This window comes from Platalea leucorodia (assembly GCF_965183815.1).
Source record: "Platalea leucorodia genome assembly, chromosome: 5".
Classification (NCBI taxonomy): domain Eukaryota; kingdom Metazoa; phylum Chordata; class Aves; order Pelecaniformes; family Threskiornithidae; genus Platalea; species Platalea leucorodia.
In genome coordinates, this window is record NC_138827.1 from 20366664 (window position 1) to 20391265 (window position 24602).

Sequence of the window (24602 nt, forward strand, 5' to 3'; positions counted from 1 at the left end):
GGAGTGAGTGAGTGGCTGAGTGGTGCTTAGTTGCCGGCTGGGGTTAAACCACGACAGATAGTATCTAAATCCTCAGAACAGACACACATGCAGACAATAACAACACAGGCCTTCATACTGCTGAACTGGAAAGGCTATTCAGCTGCTGTGAGCAGTAGCATAGTAGGAACCGAAGTACAGCTATTAACAGATTTCAGACACTGCACAACTTCCCCAAAATACAATTTAAGTGATGCGACAAGCAAAATGAATAAAACCCAACCACACTTCCCTTAAAAAAATTTTATTAGAATGCAGCAATAACTGTCAGAAATAACATTCTGATCATCTAATTTTATAGTGAGAAAACATTGCATTGTCAGGGTCTCATTTCTTGCCCATTTTGTATTTGAACAACCAATCATTTTGGAATTCAGAATGTTTAGAAAATACCAGCTCAGCTTTGTTAGCCAGGAATGAAGTGAGGGACTGGACAGGGAGAACAGAAGTAGCCCTTAGTAATGTATAGAATAAAAAGATTTTGAAGGAAAGGTTTGGTTTGTTTTTTTTTTTTCTCCATGCCTTCTTAATTGTATTGAGAAATGCACTAAAAGCCTCTTCCATGAGAACACAGAACACTACAACAGTGTCAGACACATTTTATGCATTTCTTTAAGCCTTAAATTTGCCAACATGTTCGCGAGCTATGATCATCCTTTGAATCTGAGCAGTTCCCTCATAAATCTGAAAAGAAGAATTGCAATAATATTAGCTAACGACTTTTTAAAAGGTTTTAACAGATCTACACTTCTAAACCTTCACAGTATTAATCCAGTGTGGATTAGGATGTGCAGAAAGACAGAGAAAATGGAAAATTCCAGTGTGACAGAGTAACTACAGTGGGCTAAATTGAATAAATCACATACAAGGTATTGAGAGACAGTCTTGTTCTCTCAGGTGCTCTTATCTAAATTCAATAAGGTTCTCATGAAAATAAACAGACATGGTGGATGAAGAAGGATGAGGAAAATTTCTTATCTGAGGAAGAAAATACATAATTTAGGTTTTACAAAGTAGGATTTAAAACAATAGGTGGAAGGGAAGAGAAAACTTGTGCTTGAAGTGTTGTATTTTCTTTGACTAGCCTTTCAAGGTCATACCAAATGTTCTCTTTGATCCATTTACTTCCATTGCTTCTTCTTAACTAGCACTCTCTCCCATACAGTTTTATTTGTTTTTTTTGTTTTGTTTTACTTTTTTAATGATGTATTCTTGCACTTTTTTCTAGAAAGAGCCTGCCTCATCCCTCTGTTCTATTTATTTGCTGGCAGCAAAGTCAAAGATGGACAACAAAGCATATATGAAGCTCTCATGCCAAAGGAGGCCATATGCTCTGCAGGTATACTGCAATGTAATGTGAGGGCTGAGGCAACATAGTTCAGGGGTTTAAGTGTTTCAGCTCCCAGTTCTGCCAGAACTTGGTTTGGCAAATTGCTCAAATTCGTACAAATTCACTTTCTCATTCACTTACAGGAATTACCTTCCCAAGAACCTTACAGAGCTTTTTGAAAATAAAGATGCTATACCTGTGTTCACATTAGGTTTTTTGTTCAGAAGACATTGTTCATTCCCAAAGTGAATTCTCTGACTGCTGCTGCTTACCCCATGTTGATCCAGTTCATGGAGCAGATTGTATTTTATGAATACTAGGTGCCTTTTGGAGCAAACTGAAATTGAAGCTCTGCTTTCTCTATATACCGAATACCCACCGATCCCTAATGACGATATAATGGTCCAAGCGTACAACTGGACCCTTACAATTACATGCATATCGGTGACGTACAGTCCAAGGGGCCAAACAGGCTTGCTATGAACTCAGCCTGCCCAGACTGCTTATAGTGTAGTTATAGGGGCCTCAGCCGCTGTTCCTGCAATCTACTAATCTGCTCCTATTGCACTAAATTACTTGCTGATGAAGACAGCCATGGAACTCAAGCGTGAAGACATCAAAACTCACAATCTTCTTAAGTAATTACAAGAAAGGTTTTGGTTTATAAGCTGATGGAAATTGTTTCAAGAATCATTGACAATTAAAGAAGGGAAGTTTTCCAAATCTGAGAAAGGAAACTAAGTTAGAGTTTCTACCAGAGTAGCCTAGATTTGTAGCCCAACAAACCTGGAGCAGAGTAAGGACATGTAAAAATGTTACCAGTAAACACAGTATTAGAATTGTGTAATACTGAAAAAGATCAAATATATGGAAGAAAAGTTGGAAAACCAAGTTTTTATACATGAGACGTATGGCCAAAAGCATATACCATCTGGAATTGGTCAGCAATACAGTAAAGCACAGTGAAGTGCAAGGTATAATCAAGAGACACGGACAAAATAATTGTAAAGACAAAAGCCTTTCCTGAATTCTTTTGGGGATGAAGTGGAATGGAAAAACACCAAAAATGTAATACTAAATCTGATTAATCTGAATAATGAAAAAAATTCTACTTAGCCATGCTTTTGTGATGGGTGTAATGGAAAAATCTAAATAACTGGGAACCTGTAAATTCACTCTCAGCTTTCAAACAAAGTTCTAACCCTACACCATCTTTCTCTAGAAAAGCATGCAAGCTGACATGAAAAAGGCCCAATCATAATACAGTTCAATTAATCATTCATTTCCTCACTCACAGGAGTGCAATTAGTTCTAAGAATGTTTAGATTCAAAAATAGTGGTCGTCATTCCTTAAATAGACAAAAATAAATTCTTGGCTAGTGAGAATAATAGTTTTCATTTTAAAGTCAGCTGTAAGAGAAATATTAACTACCTAGAATCTCAAGAATGACAGCTGTTACAGCTAACTAACAATACAAGCCATGGTCCGCATGCATTTCTTGATATCATCTATTTTGATATGTCTATGACATTAATAGCGACTAGGTGAAAGAGGTGAAAAGATAAAGATTACTGGTTTTGCTGAACACAAAATATTCTTGCTGAATGAAGAACTGTAGCATAGTATATGCTAACAGAAGAATTATGACATGACATGGAATAACTTCTTGGCAGTAGCACTGCAAAAAAAAAATGGCATTATGGGTGACTACGGGCTAAACATTAGTTAAATATGAGCCCGTTTTGTTGTTAAAAAAAAAGAAGAAAAAAAGGCTAATCACTCCAGGTTGTGTCACACTTCTGTTAATACACCACATGCAAGATAATCATTCCACAATACTCAATACTGGTGATATCTCAACCAAAGTATTCTACCCAGCTTATGATACCAAACTTTCAAACAGAAGGTTTAGAGCACAGCGACAAATGATGAAGAGGCTGGAAACAGAAAGGGAAAAAAACACCCCAAACCCAACCAAACAAAAAAAAACCCCACAACTTATGGGGAGAAAGGTGAAGAAGCTGCTTTAGTGCTCAGGCTGAGAGGAAAGCTGAACTATAGGCAGGCACCAGTCCAGGATACATATGGAAGATCAGAGGATTTCCATCACTGAAGGTTTTCAAGAACAGCATTATTCATAAACCATACCTACTTATAGAATACCAAAGTAGGCACTGTATTTTGATCAGTTTTTTCTATGGTGTTTTTTTCTGAGTTCAAAATCTTCAAAATTAAGAGTCCAACAATTTCAAAGAGCTAGCACAGCAGGGGACACACACACCATAATTTTTTTCTCTTATGTGGGTTGAGTTGTTGGTCCAGTGCAATGACTTTTGTATGCAAGAATCTCCTTGATTTGAATGACTCTTTCTTTAAATTGAGAGATTATTGCTTTCATTCTAAAAACTTTTTTTAAAATGTGTACATCATGATTTAAGTAGCCATTAGTTTATTTTATATAAAATTTATGCATTACTATAAAGATCATATTCTCTCTTTTACTTACCTGGTAAATTTTAGCATCTCTCATTAGTTTTTCTACAGGATATTCAGTATTAAATCCATTTCCTCCAAAAATCTGTACTGCATCTGCAGCTACTTGGTTTGCAATATCACCAGCAAATGCCTTTGCTATGGAAGCATAGTAGGTATTCCTGCGACCAGCATCAACTTCCCATGCAGCTCTCTGATAAGCCATCCTAGCAAGTTCCACTTTCATTGCCATTTCAGCAAGCAAGAAAGACACTGCTTGGTGCTATGAATGATGAAATAAACTAGGTTAACATTGCCCACTTAAAATTCAATGACATCCAAGAAAAGTATAATCTTAATACAGTGATCTCTTCAACAAACTCAGTAAATTGTACTAGAGGAGTTCTACAGAATATGGATCGGGCTTTCATAATTGTATGTTGAATTAGACTTCAAAGTTTTTAATTCTTAAATCCATTTAGTCATAGGGATTAAATACTGAATTACGAAGTTGTTCTTTTCTATTTATGAGATTGGTATTTACCTTGCTGTTTATTCATATTTCTTTAAAACTGGTAAGCGGTGTGATTGGCAATGTATTCTATTAGTATTAATACTGTGCATCTTGTTTCACATACCTCAGAGGTTCTTTCCTTTCCTGAAAATCCCTGTTTATTAGCACTGAAGAACTTAAGTATGTCCTGATAGTACATGAGTTTCAGGTTTTTGGGCAGAGTTTTCTTTCTGCTTTTACTATTATCATTGATAAATTATAGAAAAATTCCTGAAGTTACCACATAACTAAGTTTACTCAAATGGTGTTGACCCTATATACTTGGAAACCCCAAAATGACAGAGATATAAAAATTAAGGAACTAAAAAAAAAAAAAAAAAAAAAGTATCGAGGAATAACCTTGAAAAATCAGTAGTAGTACATCTGGTGTGAAAACATAGCTTTAATTTATATCTCTCTCTCTCTCTCTCTCTCCACCCCTCCCCCCTCCACTTACTTCAACAATTGGTTTCCCAAAGGTTTTTCTCTCCAAAGCGTATCTAGTAGCTTCATCAAGAGCTCTTTTTGCTAATCCAACAGCACCAGCTGCTACCTGAATTGAATACAGCAGAGAATAAAAAAATCAGAAATTCCTACTGTGTTTTATAAATAAGATATTTCTGATACTTACAGGTGGTCTGGTCTTATCAAAAGCTCCCATTGCAATTTTAAAGCCAGCTCCCTCAGCTATTAATACATTTTCTTTTGGGACTCTCACATCTTCAAAGACAATACCTCTTGTATCTGAGCAGCGTTGACCCATATTCATTTCCTGAAAAGGGAAATTTACAGAGGTGCAACTAAATTGGATTATTCAAAGGTACAATACGTTTTCATTCTTTAGTTTACTCAAAGCTTAAAGTATGCTTTTTTTCCCCAAAATACTTAATCTAAAAATTACCATATACTAGTTTTGCACTTGCAGACCAGCATGCCCTTAATTTGTCTAAACTGGGCAGTTTACTTTCTCCTTATATGAAATCAGTTCTGTAGCTGTAATCAGATGTCTTTCTCTAGTTCAACTATATCCTTTGAGATGGGAGTGGAAAAAGTAAAGAATCTAATATTCAGGCAGTACAGGTGTACTACAAGTAAATAAATGAGCTTTTCAAGTTCTCTGATTCCTTTCCTACTGTTCAACATCCAGTTTTCCCTACTACTAAAAATAGTGTTTGGTTTCTTTTTTTTTTTTAAAGAGAGAACTAGCACCAGTGTCTCCAAGGCCTCCTTCTTGACCAGCACTAGCTAAAATTAAAGCTCACTGTGTGCATATTTATGGTTAAAATTGTCCAACTTGCTTCTTATCCTTTCAAGGCATACTACTTCTCATTTATTGGCACTTGTCAATAAAATAGTTCTCAAAGATTCTTTTGCAGCTGTTCAAAGTCATCTTACTTTAGACCATCCTGAACAATTCCTTATCTGAATTAATAAAATTATAATTAAGTATGTCTTATGAATAGTTTCTGTATGTTGTGAAAATGAAAAGATCATTGTACATGAGCATATGAAAACGTTCAGTTGCGTAACAGTCTTTTTTCTTCAATGGTAATTTGTTGCATTATTGGTTTAGAATTGAACAATAATTCCTGGCTTGTCAAATAAGAGATACAGTCTTCACCTTTCTTCCAATTTGGATTCCAGGGCTATCTGCTTCCACAATGAATCCAGTAAAGGCTTTGCTTGCAGGAGCTTTTGGATCTGGATTGGTACGAGCTAGCAAAAAATACCTAGTGTAAAACAAAGAAGAGGGATGCAGTTTATCCTCACAGCTAACAACCAGATACTTTCTTTAGCTAACATTTTAAATGTTTTTATGTGCATTTTTACCAAATAATAAATTCTATCTGTAAGTTAACAACACTTTTTTTCTTGCCCCTCCCAAAATAAACTGAAAGGGAGCAAGAGAGAGGAAGTTTCCAGAGATTCAAGATTTCATAAAATTTAATAAAATTACTTCAGATCAACAGGCAAAGATTCTCCGCCTTTTCCAGGTATTGTAAGTCTTTATGACATTATCAGCTTCATGAATAGTACAAAAGAAATCTAGTCACAGCACATACATAAAAATTAATGCTTAGGAAATACATGCTTGCTTGCAAAATGTTATGTTAACACCTGATTTCAAAGATCTTAATTTTATTCTTCTAGGTATAAGTTGTAAATAAGTATTTCTCTTAGAAATTAAAGAGTTGTAAATCACATTTATGGTGTTCAGTAATGTCAAAAGATATCTGGTAGATTGTCTTTGATGGATCTGCCGTGAACAATGAAATAAACAACTACAAAATTCAGCTTTTGGATAAATGTATAAAGTTTCTCTACTTGAATTAAGAAGAATTTGTGTGTTGCGAATCAGTGTGATGTGAGACATGGTGAAAGAGGTTTATATTGTAAAGCACGCTCCACAGACACCACAGCAATATCTGGATTCTTTGACAGCTGGAAAATGTTTTCCCTTCAGAAAGTAGAACGTAATACCACAATCCAAGTGTTTCTAGCTTCACTAGAAGTGAGAGGTGTTTCTAGTAAAATCAGAAGCAACTGATCTCAATCACCACAACTACAAGGCAAGGTAGCTAGTAGTATGAACCTCTTGAGTACTTTGCAAGTTAAATCATACTGTTGCTGTGCTGCCCTTAAGAAAAAGCAAAATTAATTTTGCTTGACTGATAGCAGCACGAATTGAGGGGCCTTCTTGAGTAAGGAGTTGTCATGTCATCGCTCATTTTCCTTTTTAGCCTTTGCACAACACTGAGACTGCATTCTTATATCCTATCCTGATAAACTAGTCAGAGATTAAAGTGTAGCATGTTGAAACACAATGAACATTCAGATTTATAACAGATCTTTAACAAATTTAACTTTGGGGGTGGAGGGGGGAAGCCCCTGTATAACATAACAACAGAAAATATAACATGAGGTAACAGTTAACACACCAGTTTGCTTTCCCACCGTTTGTGATCCACATCTTCTGGCCGTTAATAACATATTCATCTCCTTTCTTCTCAGCCTTTGTTTTTATACCAGCCACATCAGAGCCTGCTCCAGGCTCTGTTACACAGTAAGCCTAAAAGAAAATAAAATGCAAGATCTTGAGGAATAAAAGTTCTGGTTTTAGGCAACCACAAGTTATTGCAGACTATGTGCATCAAACTGATCTGCAAAAGGTTTAAGTGAACTGCATGGTAAAGGCCAAAACATTAAATAAAAAAACAAACAAACAAACAAAAAACCAACCCAAACCCAAAAAACCCACAAACTGCTGAGGATCTTTAAAAACTGAAAATAAGAGCACCGAGTAACATTTTATGTTTACTGTGTCCTTCATTGTATGAGGCTTAGTTGTTCAGATTTTAATGCACTGCACATGAATCTTGACTTCTTTCTATGTAAAAAGTACTGCTTATATAATATTTAAGATCACAAATAGAGTTTAATTACCATTCAAGTTGAGTTTCTCTTTACACAAACCTTGTATTTTTCTTAAATGCCTACACCCCCTCTTGAAAGGGAAATAAAAGGCATTGATTTTTGGTACGCGACTGAGGATGGGAACATTTTTCCAAGTAATATCTTTTATTTGCTTATTGAATGTATCTCATTAGCTATTCCCTGACTTTCAGTAAATGCCGCTGTTTATTTACAAACCAAAATGGGCTAAGTTGTGAGTACATGTCAGTGTTTTCAGGGGAAAAAAAAAAAAAAAAAAAGAGAAAAAAAGACAAAGAGAGGAAAAGCGAGAGGAAAAGCGAGAGGAAAAGCGAGAGGAAAAGCGAGAGGAAAAGCGAGAGGAAAAGCGAGAGGAAAAGCGAGAGGAAAAGCGAGAGGAAAAGCGAGAGGAAAAGCGAGAGGAAAAGCGAGAGGAAAAGCGAGAGGAAAAGCGAGAGGAAAAGCGAGTAATATTGATTAATATGGTTTAGGAACATTCTACAGTGTAGCAGTTTTACTTACACACATTATTGGTTCCTCTGTCATTCTTCCTAAGTATTTTTTCTGCTGATGCTCATTTCCTGCAATGATTACTGGCATTTGCTGAAAGAAAATATTTAGACCATTAATCCATTGTTTTAAAGTGCACAGATTCTAGTTTAAGGGACATAAGAAAAGACAGAACTTACCCCTAGGGAATTTGCTTCAATGGCAGTTTGAACCCCTGTACATCCATAAGCTAACTCTTCCGTAATAAGGCATGCTTCAAAAGTGCCAAGGCCAAGACCACCTACAGTTGAAATACTTCATTTACTAAAATGGGTTTAAATTGTAACATATTAGTGATTTACACAAATTAATTAACAAAAACATATTCCCCCACATACATTTGATTGTGTACTGTGTTTGATTAGACATTCTCATGCAAGCTTTTTAAATAAAGTTTTGTCAGAAGAGTAACAGGTGATTTGAAAATTACATATCACAGTTCCAGGGTTATTGTGTGATTCATGTGGGACAAGTTGCACAAAGCGGCAAGAATGTACCACTTGAATTTTTTTACTACTTTACATTTGAGAATGAAGAGTTCTTAGGAAGCAGAGAGAGGGCTTCTGAGCTACCACACCACTTGGGCAGAGGGGAAGTGTCCATATTAGTCACACAACCAACTCAGTAACCTGTTTCTGACAGAAGCCAACACTTTGGGAAGTACATACCAATGCAATAACAATACAACTATACTTCCTCAAAAACATTTTCCCGAGCCTTCAGGTGACTTCCTCAGGCAAAGAGATACCTCTCTGTGGTATCTTTGTTATGCTAACCCTTGACAGACATTTCTTACGTGGATTTGCCCAGTCTCTTTTTGAATCTATGTAAAATTTTAGCATCAATATCATCCAGGGCCAATGAGTTTCACAAATTAACTACACACTGCATGTGGAACCATCTCCTTTCATTTATTTTGAACTTGCCATCTGCTGACTTAATTTGATGCCTTCTAGTTATATTGAAAGGGACAGTGAACTATCAATCCCTTTTCACACTCTCCATGACACTGACATTTTAGTCATTTCTCATACAGAAGCTACATCTCACACAGAAGATACATCTTTTATAATCTTTGTCATCCTTTTAGGAACCTTTTCCATTTCCACAATACTCTCTTGAGATGGAAGGATCTGACTACATAATGAATTAAAGAGGCAAGTGCAATTTGGATTCAGGCAGCAGCATAATTATGCCTTCTGCTTTTTTCTTCGTTCCCTTAAAGGTCCCTTGTGACCTTAAATTTTATGGGTTTGACCACTTCTGAGCATTATGCTGACGTTCACAGAACTACATATTATAAGCCCAAAAATCTCTTTTTTGAGAGGCAGTAACTAGTTCAGAAGATACCATTTCTCTGTGAAGTTCGGATTGCTTCTTTCCCTTCTCATGTGCATCGCTTTTCCTTTTTTGAATTGCATTTGCCATTTTAACAGTCACTCAGTTTCATGACCTTCTCCTGCAGCTCTTTGCAGCAGCCTCATCTTTTCTACACTGAATAACTTAGTATTATCAGTAAACTCTGTCACCTCAGTATTGAGCCCCTTTTCCAGTTTATTTATAGATATTCCAGATAGCACAAGACCCAGCAAGGCTGTGCTGCTAATTTTTCCACTATGAAACCTGAAGATTTTTAAAACTCATTTTGGAAGTGCAAACATTCTATATCAACCAGTTGTTCACACACTTATCAGCTACTTCAGAGAACTCCAATGATTTTATGAGGCATGACTTCCTTTCACAAAAACCCTTCTCTAGCATATCATGTTTATCTGTGCCCGCTATTTCTGTACTTCATCTTACTTGCTCTTAATTTACATGGTGTATCAGGCTTACTAGTATGTATTTTCCCAGATCTCCCTTGGAGACGTTTTAAAGCAATGGTGTCCAATTTGCCACTTGTAATTTTTCATTTAATAACCAAGTGATTATACACTGCAGTAGTCCAGCTGTTTCAGCCTTTAGTTTCTCTAGAATTTGTGGCAGACTAAATCTGGTCCTCACAGTTGCTCCTTTTGTCTCTTTGTTCCTTAACCTCATTTATTAAATTTTTGATACAAGATATACCCTCTGATTAGTCTTCCAAAACAAGGGTCTGCTATGGACATTTCCCTAACTTCTTTTTCAGGTAATATAAATGCAAAAAACTAAATCATTTAACATTTTTTCTACGGTTACTCATATATCTAAACACTGCCAAAGCACTGCTGTACTGCACCTAATCTAAACTGAAAAACTGTCCTTCTGGAATAAAATTAAACTCTTAAATTGCCCCAGCCTGTGTCAGAGACTAGAACAAAATATGACCTTCTAATTTCTCTACCTAATCAGCTGACACAGTGTACCAGGGGCACATTAGGCAGTTGTAATCACGGTAGGAAAACCTGGTCATAAATTAGTAAATCATAATCTGTCTAATTTGTCTCCTGATTACATCCACACCTAGTAACACTTGTATGTGTCAACCTGCCTACTGATTAAATTTAGATTATTCAAGTATGCAACTGTTTATTTTATACAGGATCCATAATTACACATATAAATCTCATCTAATGCCTCTTCTTTGTTTCATTTTACAGATTAAAAAGAATGTTTACTTACCACAGGTTTCTGGTATGTGTGAATTCATAAGACCAAGTTCCCAAGCCCGTTTTATAAGTGGAATAGGATACTGAAATAGACAGGGGAAAATCACCTTCTGATTCATCACAATCAACATTTTAAATTTTATGCAGGTTAAGGTAAAAGTCTATTTTTTCCCTTACACTGTGGTAGATTTACCTCTCCGGTTTTGTCATATTGTGCAGCAACAGGAATAATTTCCTCCACAGCAAATTTACGAGCAGTAGCTTGAAACTCTTTCTGTTCATCAGTAAGTTCTATGTAAAAACAAACAAAAAAATTCTCTACTATCTTTAATTTTGCCAGCTGTCAGACTATGAGAAAAGAGAAAACAAGAGTGTCCTTCCAGGACAACCCAAACCACCACTTCCTGGGCCTCTCCAGGAAGCAAAATGCTCAGCTTCCTCTTCCTCCTGGGAGAAAGACTCCACTGTTCTCTCACCAACACCTACAATGCACTTACTTCTGACAAAATTATCCACAAAATACTGAAAACAGAGTAGAGAGGACTGTGTAACATAAAATGTATTACCAAAAGTAACAAGAAGAATGCTGTGCTAATTAAATGGAGGAAGAGAAGGAGGCAGATGCCATCTGAAGATCCTGGCTATTCAGTTTCAAACGCCTAGCTGCTGACCCACTAAATTTGCTTTCTGTACATAATATGCCAAGATGAGGATGAACGTCTTTAAATATTTCCTTATAACCAAGTTCAAGTATGACTACATGGAGTTACTTTAACATTGTAAACGGCAATGTGAGACAATTATTCAAAGCTAAGACACTTTGGCAATAAAAAAGCTTAAGACAGACGTGAGTTAAAAAAACCAAGAAAATCTTATAAACACTACACACATACCTGACTTGCCTGAGCTGAGGAAGAAAGTAATTTTGGTTTTCAAACATTTTTTAAAAAAAGAATAGAAATCTATTTAGAATAAGTACCTTCGTTTTAAATTCATATTGAACTGCAATATAGGATTTTATTTTTTTTAACTCTGCAATTTGCCCTTAATTGCTATATTTCTTTTGAAAATTGTAATACTTACCAAAGCTAAAGCCAGTTCCAGGTTTGCCTATATGTAAGTTTTGAGCAGGTTTACTAGAATGTGACCTCCATCCATGCCCTGCAATGGTTCGAAGCATTTGCTAAAGAGAAAAAGAACGTGAGGTGTAAGATCTTTACAGCTCAGGTCTCCTAAAGCTACTAGCCTGACTATGGCACAACTTTAAATGTAGAATCCCTCTTTAGAAACAGTATCACATGAAGTATAATACAATTACTACAGTGACAAAAGAATTCTTGGCTACCCTAAGTTTTCTTCCTGTGGAAAGCAGCGCTCACATGAACTGACAGCTATACCAGGAATCCCAGACTTGAACAGCACCGAACACGAGTGAACTGCTGTATCCACTTTTACGTATTGTGCAATTGATTATTTAAAAATAAGAAAACATAAATAAAATTTATGTTCACAGACACATAGCAACATATATTTCTTTCATTTATACACACACTCATCAGACTTGGTTTTCTTGCCCACTAGTGATTATTCTATCTATCCAATGTTTACCCAAATGCAGATTTAGCAAGACTTTAAAACCAACTTACCTATTAACCAATATCTATCAGAATATTTATATAATGTCCCAGACTCACGTCTGCTTTCTTTTAATATGCTGCTGCCATGGACAATTAGTGATTATTGTTATTATACTCCAAATAGGACAGAACTCAGCAGACTATCTAAAGTTTATTTTTCTTCCTAATACTTATCACAAATTTATTCTTTTTCATTGTAAGTGCTTTCTTTGCTTCTTTAAGTTTAGTACCCACAAATATTACTGTTACAGCTATTTTCGGAATGCCTTCATACTGTGCAAAAACATGTCTGAATCTGATTTTAATAGGTTGTTTTACTCTCTTTCATCCTTCAATAGTTATGAATCTCTGAACTGTTTTGGAAAAAAGTGAAAAATATTTAATTGGATAAATTTCTAGAAAGACCCAAATCAATACTGTGTGAAGGCTTGTTCTTGATTTTCTTATGTGAAAATGTAGAAAGAAAAACAACTAACCAACCAACCATGATCAGACCAGTCACTTATTCTGTAACATTAAAAAAATTTAATTAACCATAACAGTGCAAAAATATCACAGAAATTTTACTGGAGACTCTAGAAGACAAGGACATTACAGAAACTTACATAGCTGGGGAGGCAACAAGTAGCTTCAAAACGTTGTGGTAGATAACTGTGCTCTTAAAAATAAGAATGCTACTCAGATGGTTACAAAGTTACAAGAAGCATGGAAAACACAGGCAGTAATAGGCATGAACACAGTGAAAAAAGTATTTCCAGAGGATACTGAAAACATCTATGAAGTTGAAAGGTGAAGAAATGCAGAAAGACCACTGCTAGGCACAGAAAAGGGGAAGGCTATGACATAATGGAATACTCAACTGTTAAGTCAGTTTATTAATAGTTCAGGAAGGATTGCATATTCCAGTAGGCAATATATTATTCATTGCAAGTTCACAAGCCACAGACATTGCAAAATGTTATCTTGCTAAGTTTTGTGTTACTGCTACCACTCAGATAGAAAAAACATAACAAACAATACCAACAAACATCTAGAAAGACCTGTCCTTCAGAATGTTTTATACCTTATTTTATCTGGAAAAAGACAAGATGGGTTGGAAAAAAGCCAGATGATTGTAATTTTTTGCTAAAAGTGATACACTATATGAAAAAAGCTGTCAAATTTATACTAGAGAACTTATGTCTATTGTTTTTTGTACCAGAGTAGTATGCAAGGTCAACACTGAAGGTTACTTTGGAAAAACTCAACACTCCCCCCCCAAACAGGAATATGAATTAGACAGGTGAGATTCATACCTGGAAGCTGCATGAGCGATCAAGTGACAAAGGATCATGGTTTGCTACACGTAAGAATTCGGATGACCGTCTGTCTACTCTGTCAACCTCCCTATTCCTTGACTCAGAGGAACAGTTAGATTCAGTGACAAGCTACTGCTAGTGATGCTCAGATGCAACTCCTACTGCATTTCTTTGCGCTGCTGCATAAGTTTTGTCACAATTAGAAATATGGTTGTTAAAATGGCAAGACTAACGCTGGAATAATCTACTGATGGGAAAAGGGTATGACAAGGATACACATGGAAGTGATGCAATCTTTATTACCTTAATGCCAAAAGAACTACAGGAACTTGTTCAAAAAGCTGCACATCACAGAAGAAGGTAGGACAACAATAAGCTAAGGTCACTAACCTTGATTCTCCCTCACATAACTCAGGACAAGAATGAAAAGAGTTGTCAAGAGCAGTTTGTTGCTGGGGTAACGTCAGGAGGCTGAACTTGAACCACCAATGCCCTACAGTAGGCATTAACTGTCAGCTGGGCTTGCCTAAAGCATTACTTTTGATCTATAAAACACCAACTGGCTTCAGATGGAGACTTCTTCCCTCACTGACACTGTCACAGCAACACTTTGGACACATGGTCAAGCTGCATCACTTTGGGGCAAAATAACACTGCTGCCAGGAAGCTCTGACGAAGGGCCCTTCAACTAATTCAGACTCATGAATGACTCTGAAATGGGGAAACCAGAAAAAGGCCTGTGTAACTGCTAAAGAAGTTCTGAATAATTTTTACTTTCTAGGTCAAAGCTAGGAGGTTAACGGTGGTTCAATATAGCAGAATGTTAGTACTTAAGGAAAAAAACTATTACACATCACACATATTTTAAAAAATTAGCATAGGTAGTACAGCTAGGTATGCTTAAGGAAATACATTGCATAAAATACCCTGAACTATGAGCCCTGATGTTTTGAAGCTGTCTCCACTGTTTTAAGTGGGAAGCAGGAGGCGCCAGACCTACACAGGGTTTCTCTAAAGACTTTGCAGCACGGCCTTTGGCACATGAAGAGCCCCGAGGTTGTGCAACAACTCAGCTAAAGAATAACAGATGGCAACACCCATTCAGACCATTAAGATTAAGGCCATAAACTCACGAATAATAAAGCAGAAACGGGAAAAAACAGAACAGTGACTGGATTTCAGTCCTGCACGGCTTTGCCCTCCGGGGCTCCCGGGCAGCCCCTCGGCCTTCCAGCTGTCAGGGCCAGGAGCGGGAGGTCACAGCGGGGGGCGCCGGCCTTGCCCCGCCGGCGCTGCGCGGCTCCGAGGCCGCCGGAGCTTCAGCCCTTCGCCCTGCGGCGCTCCCTCGGCCTGCGGCGCTTCCCCGCCACCGCAGCGCCGGCCGCCAGCAGCGCCTCGCCCCGTCCCGTCCCCCTGGGCCTCATGTCCTCCAAGCCCTCGCCCCGCGCCGCCCGGCCCGGCCGCTCACCCGAGTGACCCTCAACGCCGACATCTTGGCGGGGCTGCCGGGCTGTGGCGGAGGCTCCCGGCGGGGCGGGGCACTCGGGCAGGCGGGGCCGGTGCCGCGCAGGCCGCCCGCTTAGCCGAGCGCCGAGGGGCCCTGGGGGTTGGGCCTGGGCCCGGCGTGGTCTGTGACCTCGAGAAGGCCGCCCCGTTGCTGTGCGGAGAGCCGGTCCTGAGGCGGGCCGAGCTCAGGCGGAGGCCCGCGGGGGGCGAGCGGCCGGTCGGGCTGGCCGGGCCGGGTTTGGGCGTGGCCGTCGCACCCCCGTCCAGCTGAAGGGGAGTTTGTTTGTTTGGTTTACTGCTTGCCCCACAAAACCTGCCAGGCGGAGGTCTTTGACCCTTCCCCAACAAGGCAGCCCACGCAGCGGACCTTGCACTGCAGAGAAGGAAGTTTGCCTAAGGCTCAGCCAACTTGCTTTGTGTATGCCAAGTCTCCCGGGCCACCTCCAACCACCTATGTCTTTTCCTTGTTAGCAGAAAAGTCCCTGTGACCTGTTTTAGTGTATTTTTGCCCCTCAGGTAATCGTAAACTCGTGCTTTGGAGGCGCACCAGGAAGCGGGGCGTGACTGGGACTGGTGCAGGGGCCCTGCTCAACCCCAGCCCTGGTGCGCTTTTGGCTGTCACAATTTTCTGTTCTGTGCACGAAATGCAGTATGTGCCTGGACTTGGTCTCTTTCTGAGAACATCTAGACTTGTAACTACAAAAGAATGCAATCTGTTGGCATAGCTAGGCTTTTAAAATTTGATTTTCATACAAATGTGAACTTTAATACCGTTCCTAATTTGAGATATCATAGTGATGTGTACTGTTGATAGTTACGTAAAATGTGCGTATAAATGCTCTCAATTCTGGCTGTATGTTAAAGCAAAAGCATTGGTTTTGTAAATTTGATTTATGCAGTGCATCAGTCTTTTGAATATTATTGCTTCAGTGTTGTAAAGCAGTGTTATTCAAGGTTTTATTAAAATAACAGGCACAGTAAGTGGGGGCAACAGGGAGATTCACCTCAAAACTGCACTCCTTACCTGAACTAAACTGTTCATGTAGACACAGCCTGAGAAGGCAGTTGTCTGAAATTGTCCAACTGAGGAAACTGAGTCAGGAATACACCTTAATATTTGATGTTCTCCAGGCTTGCCTTGCACTAGAAGCATCTTTGCATGTGAAATTTTCTACTTGCTTCTGAAGACAGGCGTCTATGTACTTTCTGGAAGCAAGCTTCTGTATTAAAAAGCTGCTAACTATCTGTGATCTCCTGCAGTGTTGTAGAGTTAAAGAACAGAAGTTGTTCCAGAAAAAGGAAGGAAGGAGTGCATGGAGTCAAGACAAAGGTATTCAAGGAGATTTCTGCTAAATGACAGGAGCAACTGGGGTAAGGTACTAGAACCAACTCTTGATTAAGGTCACTAGTTAATGCAGCTTGTAGTTATGAAGCTATACCCTTGCTCACCTTTCTCCACTCCCTCAAATAATTTTCCCTCTACCTCTCTTCACATCTCCTTCTTGGGTAGATGAATGAGAAATTTTTTGACAATGTCTTGTCAACAGTGTTTTTATGAAGCCAGTCTGGAGCGGAAAATTCAAAGCACAGACGACCTCCACTCAGTGGTCCCTGTCTACTAGGTATTTGGGAAGAGAGGGATATGAAAGATGGCAAGGTTATCTGTCAAAGCCTGAACCACTTGAACTTTGAGGTTCAAAATTATTTATGTAAGGAGTGACAATAGGTAGAAGTTTCTGTTATGTGTATCTAGCATTCTTAGCATTTCTCACAGAAGCAGGAAATACAGCACCTGCCTTTCCTTTTTATCTTCTCAAACCCTTACTACTCTGTCATGTTTATTACTTATTATTCCTCTGATCACTTTTACTACAGTAAAAATTGTGTACTGCACAAGCAAGTACTTACTTAGACAACCATGGCTTTCACTTGTGTGAAAGATAAACAAGTTAAAAATTAAAAAAAAAAAAATAGAATGAGATAAGGCCTATCTATGTGTAAAGGAAGCGTCTAGGACATTTTAGCACTAAATCAATTTTAATCATCATATTGAAATATGCTGCAGCAGGCACTTTAGCAGCTAAAAAAGTATTCAAGCTGTGTTGTTTGGTACATTTCTCCTTCCAGAATCATGTATTAATAAATGCCCTTGTCCAGTTGCAAGGAACACATCTCTCAAACGTATTTAACACTTGTAGATTAGATACCAAAACAGTAAAGTAATTAAAAAGGTGTTTTGTCAGAGGAGTGTGCGGCTGTGGCAAAACGCCTCTGATGGAACGTGAAGCTCCGCAAAAGCGGCGTCTTAACGCCGCAGAGACAGCAGGGGGCGCTGCAGGAAGCCCCCTGTAGGCTGGGTTTTCATCAACATTTATGTTATAAAGTACCACTTGTGGCTATGCAAGACCAAACCGATGCTAACATTTAATAGCGTACAAGAACTTAACCATGTAAATGGGTATTGATGTAAGATACAATGTAGACATTAATTTTATAGTAAAAAGTGTATAATTATTTTTAGCAAGTGCAGCAAATGACAAAACACAAAGTAAATTCTGCCTTAAATCACAAGAGTTCCAATTTCCATAACAGCTGACAGAACTTGTGCCTGCAAGACAGAATTCAATAATGATCACAGCTGTTGCTGTTGTTGAATTATGTAAGATAGAGTTCAGAAAGACTAGCTGAGATTATAGCCCTATTGAGGTATGTGCAGTGAAAAAGTAAAGAAAGAGAGAAATCTTGTGTTGAAGATCCTGGAAGAATAATAATGGGAGTGAGAATATGGGCACAAGAAGGTGAAGGTTGAGATTTTCATATAATGTTCATGTGACAAACGAGTAGGCCCTTTGCGACACTGATAGCTAAAACTCATTTTTCCAGGAAAGTAACAAGTCTTGTACTAGGTCAGATCAAAGGTCCATCTAGGATGGTGTCCTGTTTATGGTTATTGCAATGAAGAATGCTTAGGGAAGGGTTCAAGAACAGAGCATTTGCCAATAATGCAGTGATATTTTTTTCAATTTTGTTCTTCTACCCTCCAAAAATTTTCCAGTTTAGAAGTTTCCTGAGCTGGAGGTAATGCCTTTGTATTTAATAACACTTCATGGATGTCTCTTCCATTAACTCGGCCAGTTGCTTTTTAAATGTGTTGGGAACCACAGCTTAGTTTCTTACACTATGAAGAACCACTTCAGTTTGCTTGTTTTCAACTTCATTTGTTGTCCCTACTGTTTGAATTGGAAGAGGCAGTGAACCGTCAGTCCCTAGTCACCCTCTTCATGTCAATGATTTAAGAGAAAAATGTCTCAATGTCCCCTTAGCTATTTCTTTTCCAGGCTGAATAATCTTCTTTGGATATTTTCTACAATGTCTTGGTTTTGTGGCGAAATAATCAGAATCATAAAGTGGCTCATGTTCTTGCATAAAGATGAGAGTATAAGTTCTGTTCTGTTCTCTTTTTCTGTTATTTTCTGGTACTCTTTTTTGACTACCTCTGAACACTGAAATGAAAATTTTCATATATTATCTATGATAGCAAAATATGATTTCTGGGATGTAATGGTCAACTCAAAGCTCATCTTTGTATATAGCTATTTCTCTGCACCCCTTGTCTGAATCATTTTACATTTATCTACCCTGAGCTTATCTGAGATTCTTTCAGTCCCATAAATAACTTACTATCAGCAGGAAAATTTTCCACTGCAGTGTTCCTCTCCTTTTTCAAATCCTTGATGAGTACCTGGAACAGCAAGAGTCCCAACACGTAAGTCTTTGAGATTCCATGGGTGACCCCACCACTGTAACAAATTTTTTGTTTAGTCTTGAAATTTTTAAAAAATATTTTTGTAAGGGTATGTGGAAGGAAAGTGTCTGCTCCTTTAAGAGTACCTGGTCAATAACCTTTTCAATGCAAAAAGGGAGAACAAGAAAAGGAGGAAACCATAAACAAGAACATAAAGAGACACACACTAATCAGTAAGGTTATCTGATCAAAGGTCTTGTCAAATGGGATACCAAGAAAAAGTGGGAAGTCATAAACAAAATATGGAGACACAAACTTGACACGCAAACATAGCAGTGACAAAGACAAGAAACCAACTGGCTCTCAATAAACTACAGGGAAAGTAGGACTTCGTAACTGATAAGGATGCAAACCTGAGGGTCCGGAATGTTGGAAAGGGATCTGTGGAGCTATGCAAACTAATGAAGGAATGTGCAGGGGAAGGGCATCTGGAGGAACAAAGGAGGAATAGACAGAATGGGATATAAAACAGACCAGTCATGTGTAAAAGAGGGCAGTCAGTACACTTGTCTGACTGAGCCCAGCACCTGATCACCACAGTCTTCTTATTAAATCCTATCTTCTTATTAAATCTTTTCTTAACTACCTCTCTTTGTAATCTCACTATCTATCCCATGTGTATGTGTGTTGTAAGGATGAAGTGCCAGCTACTCAGGGTCCTGTGTGAGTGGATTTGGTACCAGCAAATGGAGTCAGACTGGGGATGTGGGTGCCGCCGGCCTGTGGTATCAGCTACTGGAGCCAGTGTGGTCTCAGTGTCAGCTACTGGAGCGGGTGGAGATCTCGGCTGCTGGCTGCTGAGGTGGGAACAGCGTGTGTCCTGAAAACCTGCTACTGTGAGGGACCAGTGTGGGTGAGGCGAGTGAGCAGCTCAGTGCCAGCCGCTGGAGCGGGACCACGGGTCACAGCTCGTGCGCCTGGTGCTGGCTGCTGAGGGTGGCCAGTGCCAGTGTCCTCCCTAAAGTTCGCTGGCAAACTTCAAGCTGGGCTCACCGGTGAGTAGGAGACTCTGGGTCCAGGCAGGGATATCAGGCAGGCAAGGATCCATGCTGTTATCCAGGGTGACCTGTGAGTGTGGAGTGCCTGTGGGATGAGTGTGAGCGCTATGCATTTGCAGCAAGCATCAAGCTAGACCAGGCAGCAAGCAGGCAGCCCGTGAGGCAGGTAAGAGGGCTGGGATCCAGGCAGGGGAACTGGGCAGACAGAGAAGCCACGAATGTGCATGTGCTTGTGCACCTGGAGAGCCTCGTGCATGTGCCTGCACTAGTGACCTTTTGTCTCTGCCAGCCCAAGATGAGGAGGGGACATGGCTGCCTGTGCTTGTGGTAAATGGGGGTCCTGTGTGTAGGTACTGTCGAAGGCAGCGCCCTCACTCCTAACATCCCTTAACATTTTTTAGCCATAAAAAGACTTTTTCTTTTCCCTCTATGGTGGCTTAATTTGTTTAAGACTTTTTGATGAGGACCCTTGTGGAATGTTTTCAGAAATCCAAGTAACCTGGAGATCAGCTGTATTCCCTCATCTACATGCTTGCTGACTCCTTAGGAGATCTCCAGGAGTTCTGAGCCCTGACTTCTCTACAAAAATCATACTTCCCAATATATCATATATTCCAAGTCTGTCTGCATTATTGTAGTTTCCACTGTTTGCAATGTGCAGAGGTGAGGTTTATCAGTCTGCAGTTTTCTGGATTTTCATCAGAAGTATTTTCAAAAATTTCCAAAATGTTTATCACCTTCAAGTCTATATATGCATAGGAAGCTTAAGGAAAATATCATATTGGCCCTGCATATTCTCTCCCTGCTCTTGGCCTTTAAAAAAAGGATTATTTTTAGTGTCCACACTTTTTGCAAATTAACGCTCAAACTCTTTTTTGGTCTGCTCTATTGTGCTTTCACATTTTACCTGCCAAATTTTGTGATCCTTTATAGTTTACTCATTTGAACAAAACTTCAACTTATCAAAAGATTCCTCCTTGTTTGTAGCAACTGCCCTTTTCATTCTGTCTAGACGTGCTGGCTTCCTTTTGCCATTTCTCAGGCCCCTCTGAGAAATGTGAATATATAAAGATGATCTGCTATGTCTCAAAGTGGTGTCCTTACATAGCCTCCTATCTACCTGAAAAACTCTAACTCATGTAGTTTTTAGTGTATTCTAACCTTTTAAATTCTTTTTAGCAAGTTTTCTCTTTTTTTACTGTATTTTTAAGTTATTCCTTGGTTCTGATAGTCAGAACGAAGTCAAAAGTTACTTCTTCTGGAGGATTCTACACTAACTTCTTAATATTATATATGATTTTATTCTTTAAAAAAATCATAAAATCCTAATTTCATATTGGTCTATTAACCCTAATGAAAAGAAGGAAACAACTTTGCTAGAGTGCATCTGAGGTTTTTTTGCCAGAACTTGGAAGTGCAGTGTAAGTAAAAGTTTATTTCTGATTGTTAGCCATAGCCCAACATATATATATGTTCTGTTATATATAACATATATAACATTTGCTATATGTTATATAGTACGTAAGTTAAATATAACATGTTAAATACAATACATAATATAAATACTATATAATATATTGTGTATGCTGTATATTATATATACCATATATATGATAGATATATATTTTATATATTTATTTGTATATACACAAATATATGTTATTTAATTTATTCATTTAATTAATTATTTAATAAACTATATTTGTATATATACTGGCTATATAAACTTCATTACCTATGTTTTTTATCATGTAGTTTGTTAAGATTCCAGTGTCCATTCTCGAAAGTAGGCCATATGTAGATACACCTCTCTGCACGGAGGGAACAGAATAACACCGAGCTGTGGAATAGTACTGAAGCTTCTCTGAGAATACTGCTTCAGCTCTGACTGGCAAATCCTGTCATGCCCTGCTACCTTCAGGTTGCAATGCCTTATCAGAATGAGCCAGAAGACGTTAACCCACCACCTTGCTTCTTACAAAGCGGTCCTATGCAGCTTTTCTCACGTTTGACTCCATCTGTGACACAAGAAGCTCTTCTTTCTGTAGGTGAGATTGTCTGAATTGTTCTCCTAGTCATCAACACTGAGATGAAATAAGGATTTCTTCTTAGATAGCAAAGTATGTCATCCCTTTTCCACATCAGGTGTTTACCATTGGGATTCATTTCCAGGAACACAGACAGGCATCTTTAGTAGCTAGACCAGGTAAGTGGCTTAAGGTCAGTGGACTAGGTTTAAGAAAGAACTCTCATTAACTTTGCAGACCACCAGTAGTGCATAGGATGCATAAACCTCTGCCTAGGTAGTATTCTGATGAAACAGGGTAACCAGAGGATGCAACTATTCATTTTAAAAGTTAGAAGGACAAATAAATCCTTACAATTTAACGCAGAAGAGGAAATAACTTCCCCAGTACTTCCGCTACTAGCAGAGAAAACTGCATATGTGAAATTCAGCAATTATTAGAGCGATTGGCCTGACCTGAAACCTCTGGAAGGATGGATAAGGTGCTACATATGCCTGATTTAGTTTTCTTAAAACCAGCCAAGGCAGCTAGCTCTACAAGAGCTGATGTTGCACTGACTGTGGAGGAGGCACATACCCTCACTGCCTCTAATGCGTGTATGATCGGTTTATGTTTCAATACAAGCATAGTAACAACTTCCATGATCTATGTGTATTAATTTACTCATAAATAACATAATCGTGTGCTTCTGAGGGTCTTAAGCCAATATTTGAAAGGGTACCTTTATTTGCAAGCCTTGGAAAGTACCTTTTCCTCAAATTGCTGATGTGTAAAAATGTAAATGATGGCCTACAGGTGCACTTCTGTCAAGAATTACACAGGGTTGTTTCAAAATTTTTGCAATACAAAATGTTGTCTGTGTTGGACTTAGTGATGTTTCCCTAACAACAGATTAATAGATAAATAGCAATGCGACATCTGAATATAGTGTCCTTTCGCTGTAGGGATGATTTGGGCTGTCAGAACTGAAAAGGAATCTCAGCAATCAGACTAATTGCTCTTTAGGAGGCCATTGCCTCATTCGGATAAAACAAAGGGAGGTGGATGGTGACAACTAAAGGAAAGTTTATGACCAGCAATTTGTATTTGCCAGGACTGAACATTATTTTTTGACTGAATCATGAAAATACCCCCACCCAGAACCAAAACTGAAGTGTTAAAATTCCTCCCGGTCAGGAGGAGAGGGAAACCCCAGCTCTCTGTGAGCATACCGGAGTGCTTCGACTTCTCAGCAGCCCTTTCCTCGCCTGGGCTGGAGGCTGCTCCCCGCGGGGCGGCCCGGCCCGGCCCGGCCCGGCCCGGACAGCTCAGCACGGGCGGCCCGGACAGCTCCGCGGGGCGGCGGCGGCAGGCGCTTTCCAAGGTCGCTCCCGGTGCCGGCGGGGCCCGGGCGGGCCGCAAGCGGCTCCAGGACCCGCTGTCTGCTTCCTCCAGGCTCCGGGCACGGAAAGGGGGAGCCTTCCCACCCTGACAGCGGCACGGGCGCCCGCCGGAGCCGAGCCGGCTGCTGGCAGTCGCGTTTCGCCGGGGAAGGACGGGCGCTCGGCGGCAGGGCGCTCCGCCCAGGCAGCGGCTGGCGGCGGGGGCAGAGGATGGAGACCTCCCCGCCGCGGACCCCGCCAGGTAGGGCGCCCGCTGCCACCAGCTGCCGAAGTTGTCGCCGGGAGCCGGGCCCGGGCGAAGTTAGCGAGGCGCGTCCCGAGGAGGGGGCGTGCGGTCCGGCTGCCGGCTGCGGGCCGTCCCGCCGCCCCTCCGCCTGCCCTCGGCGCGCCCCCTCTGCCCGCGGCCCCCCCCGCCCGGCTCGGGCACCGCCCCCGCGGGCTCGGCGCAGGCGTCGGCCGCGGAGCCGACGGGACGGGAGGGTCAGCGCGGGGCGCGGGCGGTGTTCCGAGCGGCCGCGGCGGAGGGGAGCGGAGCGGAGCGGAGCGGGAGGCTGCCCGGCCGCTGCCGCCTCTCATGCCTTCACGGCAACAAAGAGCGCGCTGAGCGGCGGGCGGAGGCGCCGGGCCCCTGGCTGTGCCGGCGCGGAGGGCACCGGGAGACGATGGCGAGGAAGGGAGAAGCCTCCACGCCTCTCTACGGTGAGCGCCCGGGCGCGGGGGCAAGGCGGGGCGGGCGCCGGTGCTAGCGGGCGGAGGCAGCCGGCGCCTCTGCCTCCCTCCGGCCTGTTTACATTGCGGATCCAGCCGGCGTGCAGCGGCAGCCGGAGTTTGTTTCCCTCGGCGGATGCTGGGGGCGCGGTGGGCGTAGGGCCCCCCCGGGCACCCCGAAGGCGCCGGGGCACCTCTTCGCTTGTGCTGCGGCTCGCCCGGCCCGAAGAAGGCGGGGCGGTCGGGTTCGGGGAGGGGAGCCGGTGGGCGCAGAGAT

The 24602-nt window shown here is 40.5% G+C and overlaps 2 protein-coding genes across 2 annotated transcripts in view; one reads left to right on the top strand and one right to left on the bottom strand.

The window, feature by feature from the left end:
• Nucleotides 1–267: 267 nt before the first annotated feature.
• Nucleotides 268–15450, bottom strand: ACADM (acyl-CoA dehydrogenase medium chain). Its single transcript, XM_082312522.1, has 12 exons — nucleotides 15368–15450; nucleotides 12048–12147; nucleotides 11158–11255; nucleotides 10978–11047; nucleotides 8517–8617; nucleotides 8350–8430; nucleotides 7335–7465; nucleotides 6017–6125; nucleotides 5027–5167; nucleotides 4853–4948; nucleotides 3877–4125; nucleotides 268–723 (listed from the first exon to the last, which is right to left on the bottom strand). Exons 1-12 carry the CDS (start codon nucleotides 15389–15391, stop codon nucleotides 652–654), a joined length of 1272 nt encoding a protein of 423 aa, XP_082168648.1. The 5' UTR covers nucleotides 15392–15450; the 3' UTR covers nucleotides 268–651.
• An 8829-nt stretch (nucleotides 15451–24279) lies between these two features.
• Nucleotides 24280–24602, top strand: part of SLC44A5 (solute carrier family 44 member 5) — a gene marked incomplete at its 5' end in the record, with an annotated part of 98296 nt that continues 97973 nt past the window's right edge. The window contains one exon of the mRNA XM_082312096.1: nucleotides 24280–24316. Within this exon, the coding sequence (XP_082168222.1) occupies nucleotides 24280–24316 (37 nt within the window). The remainder of the gene's footprint in view (nucleotides 24317–24602) is intronic.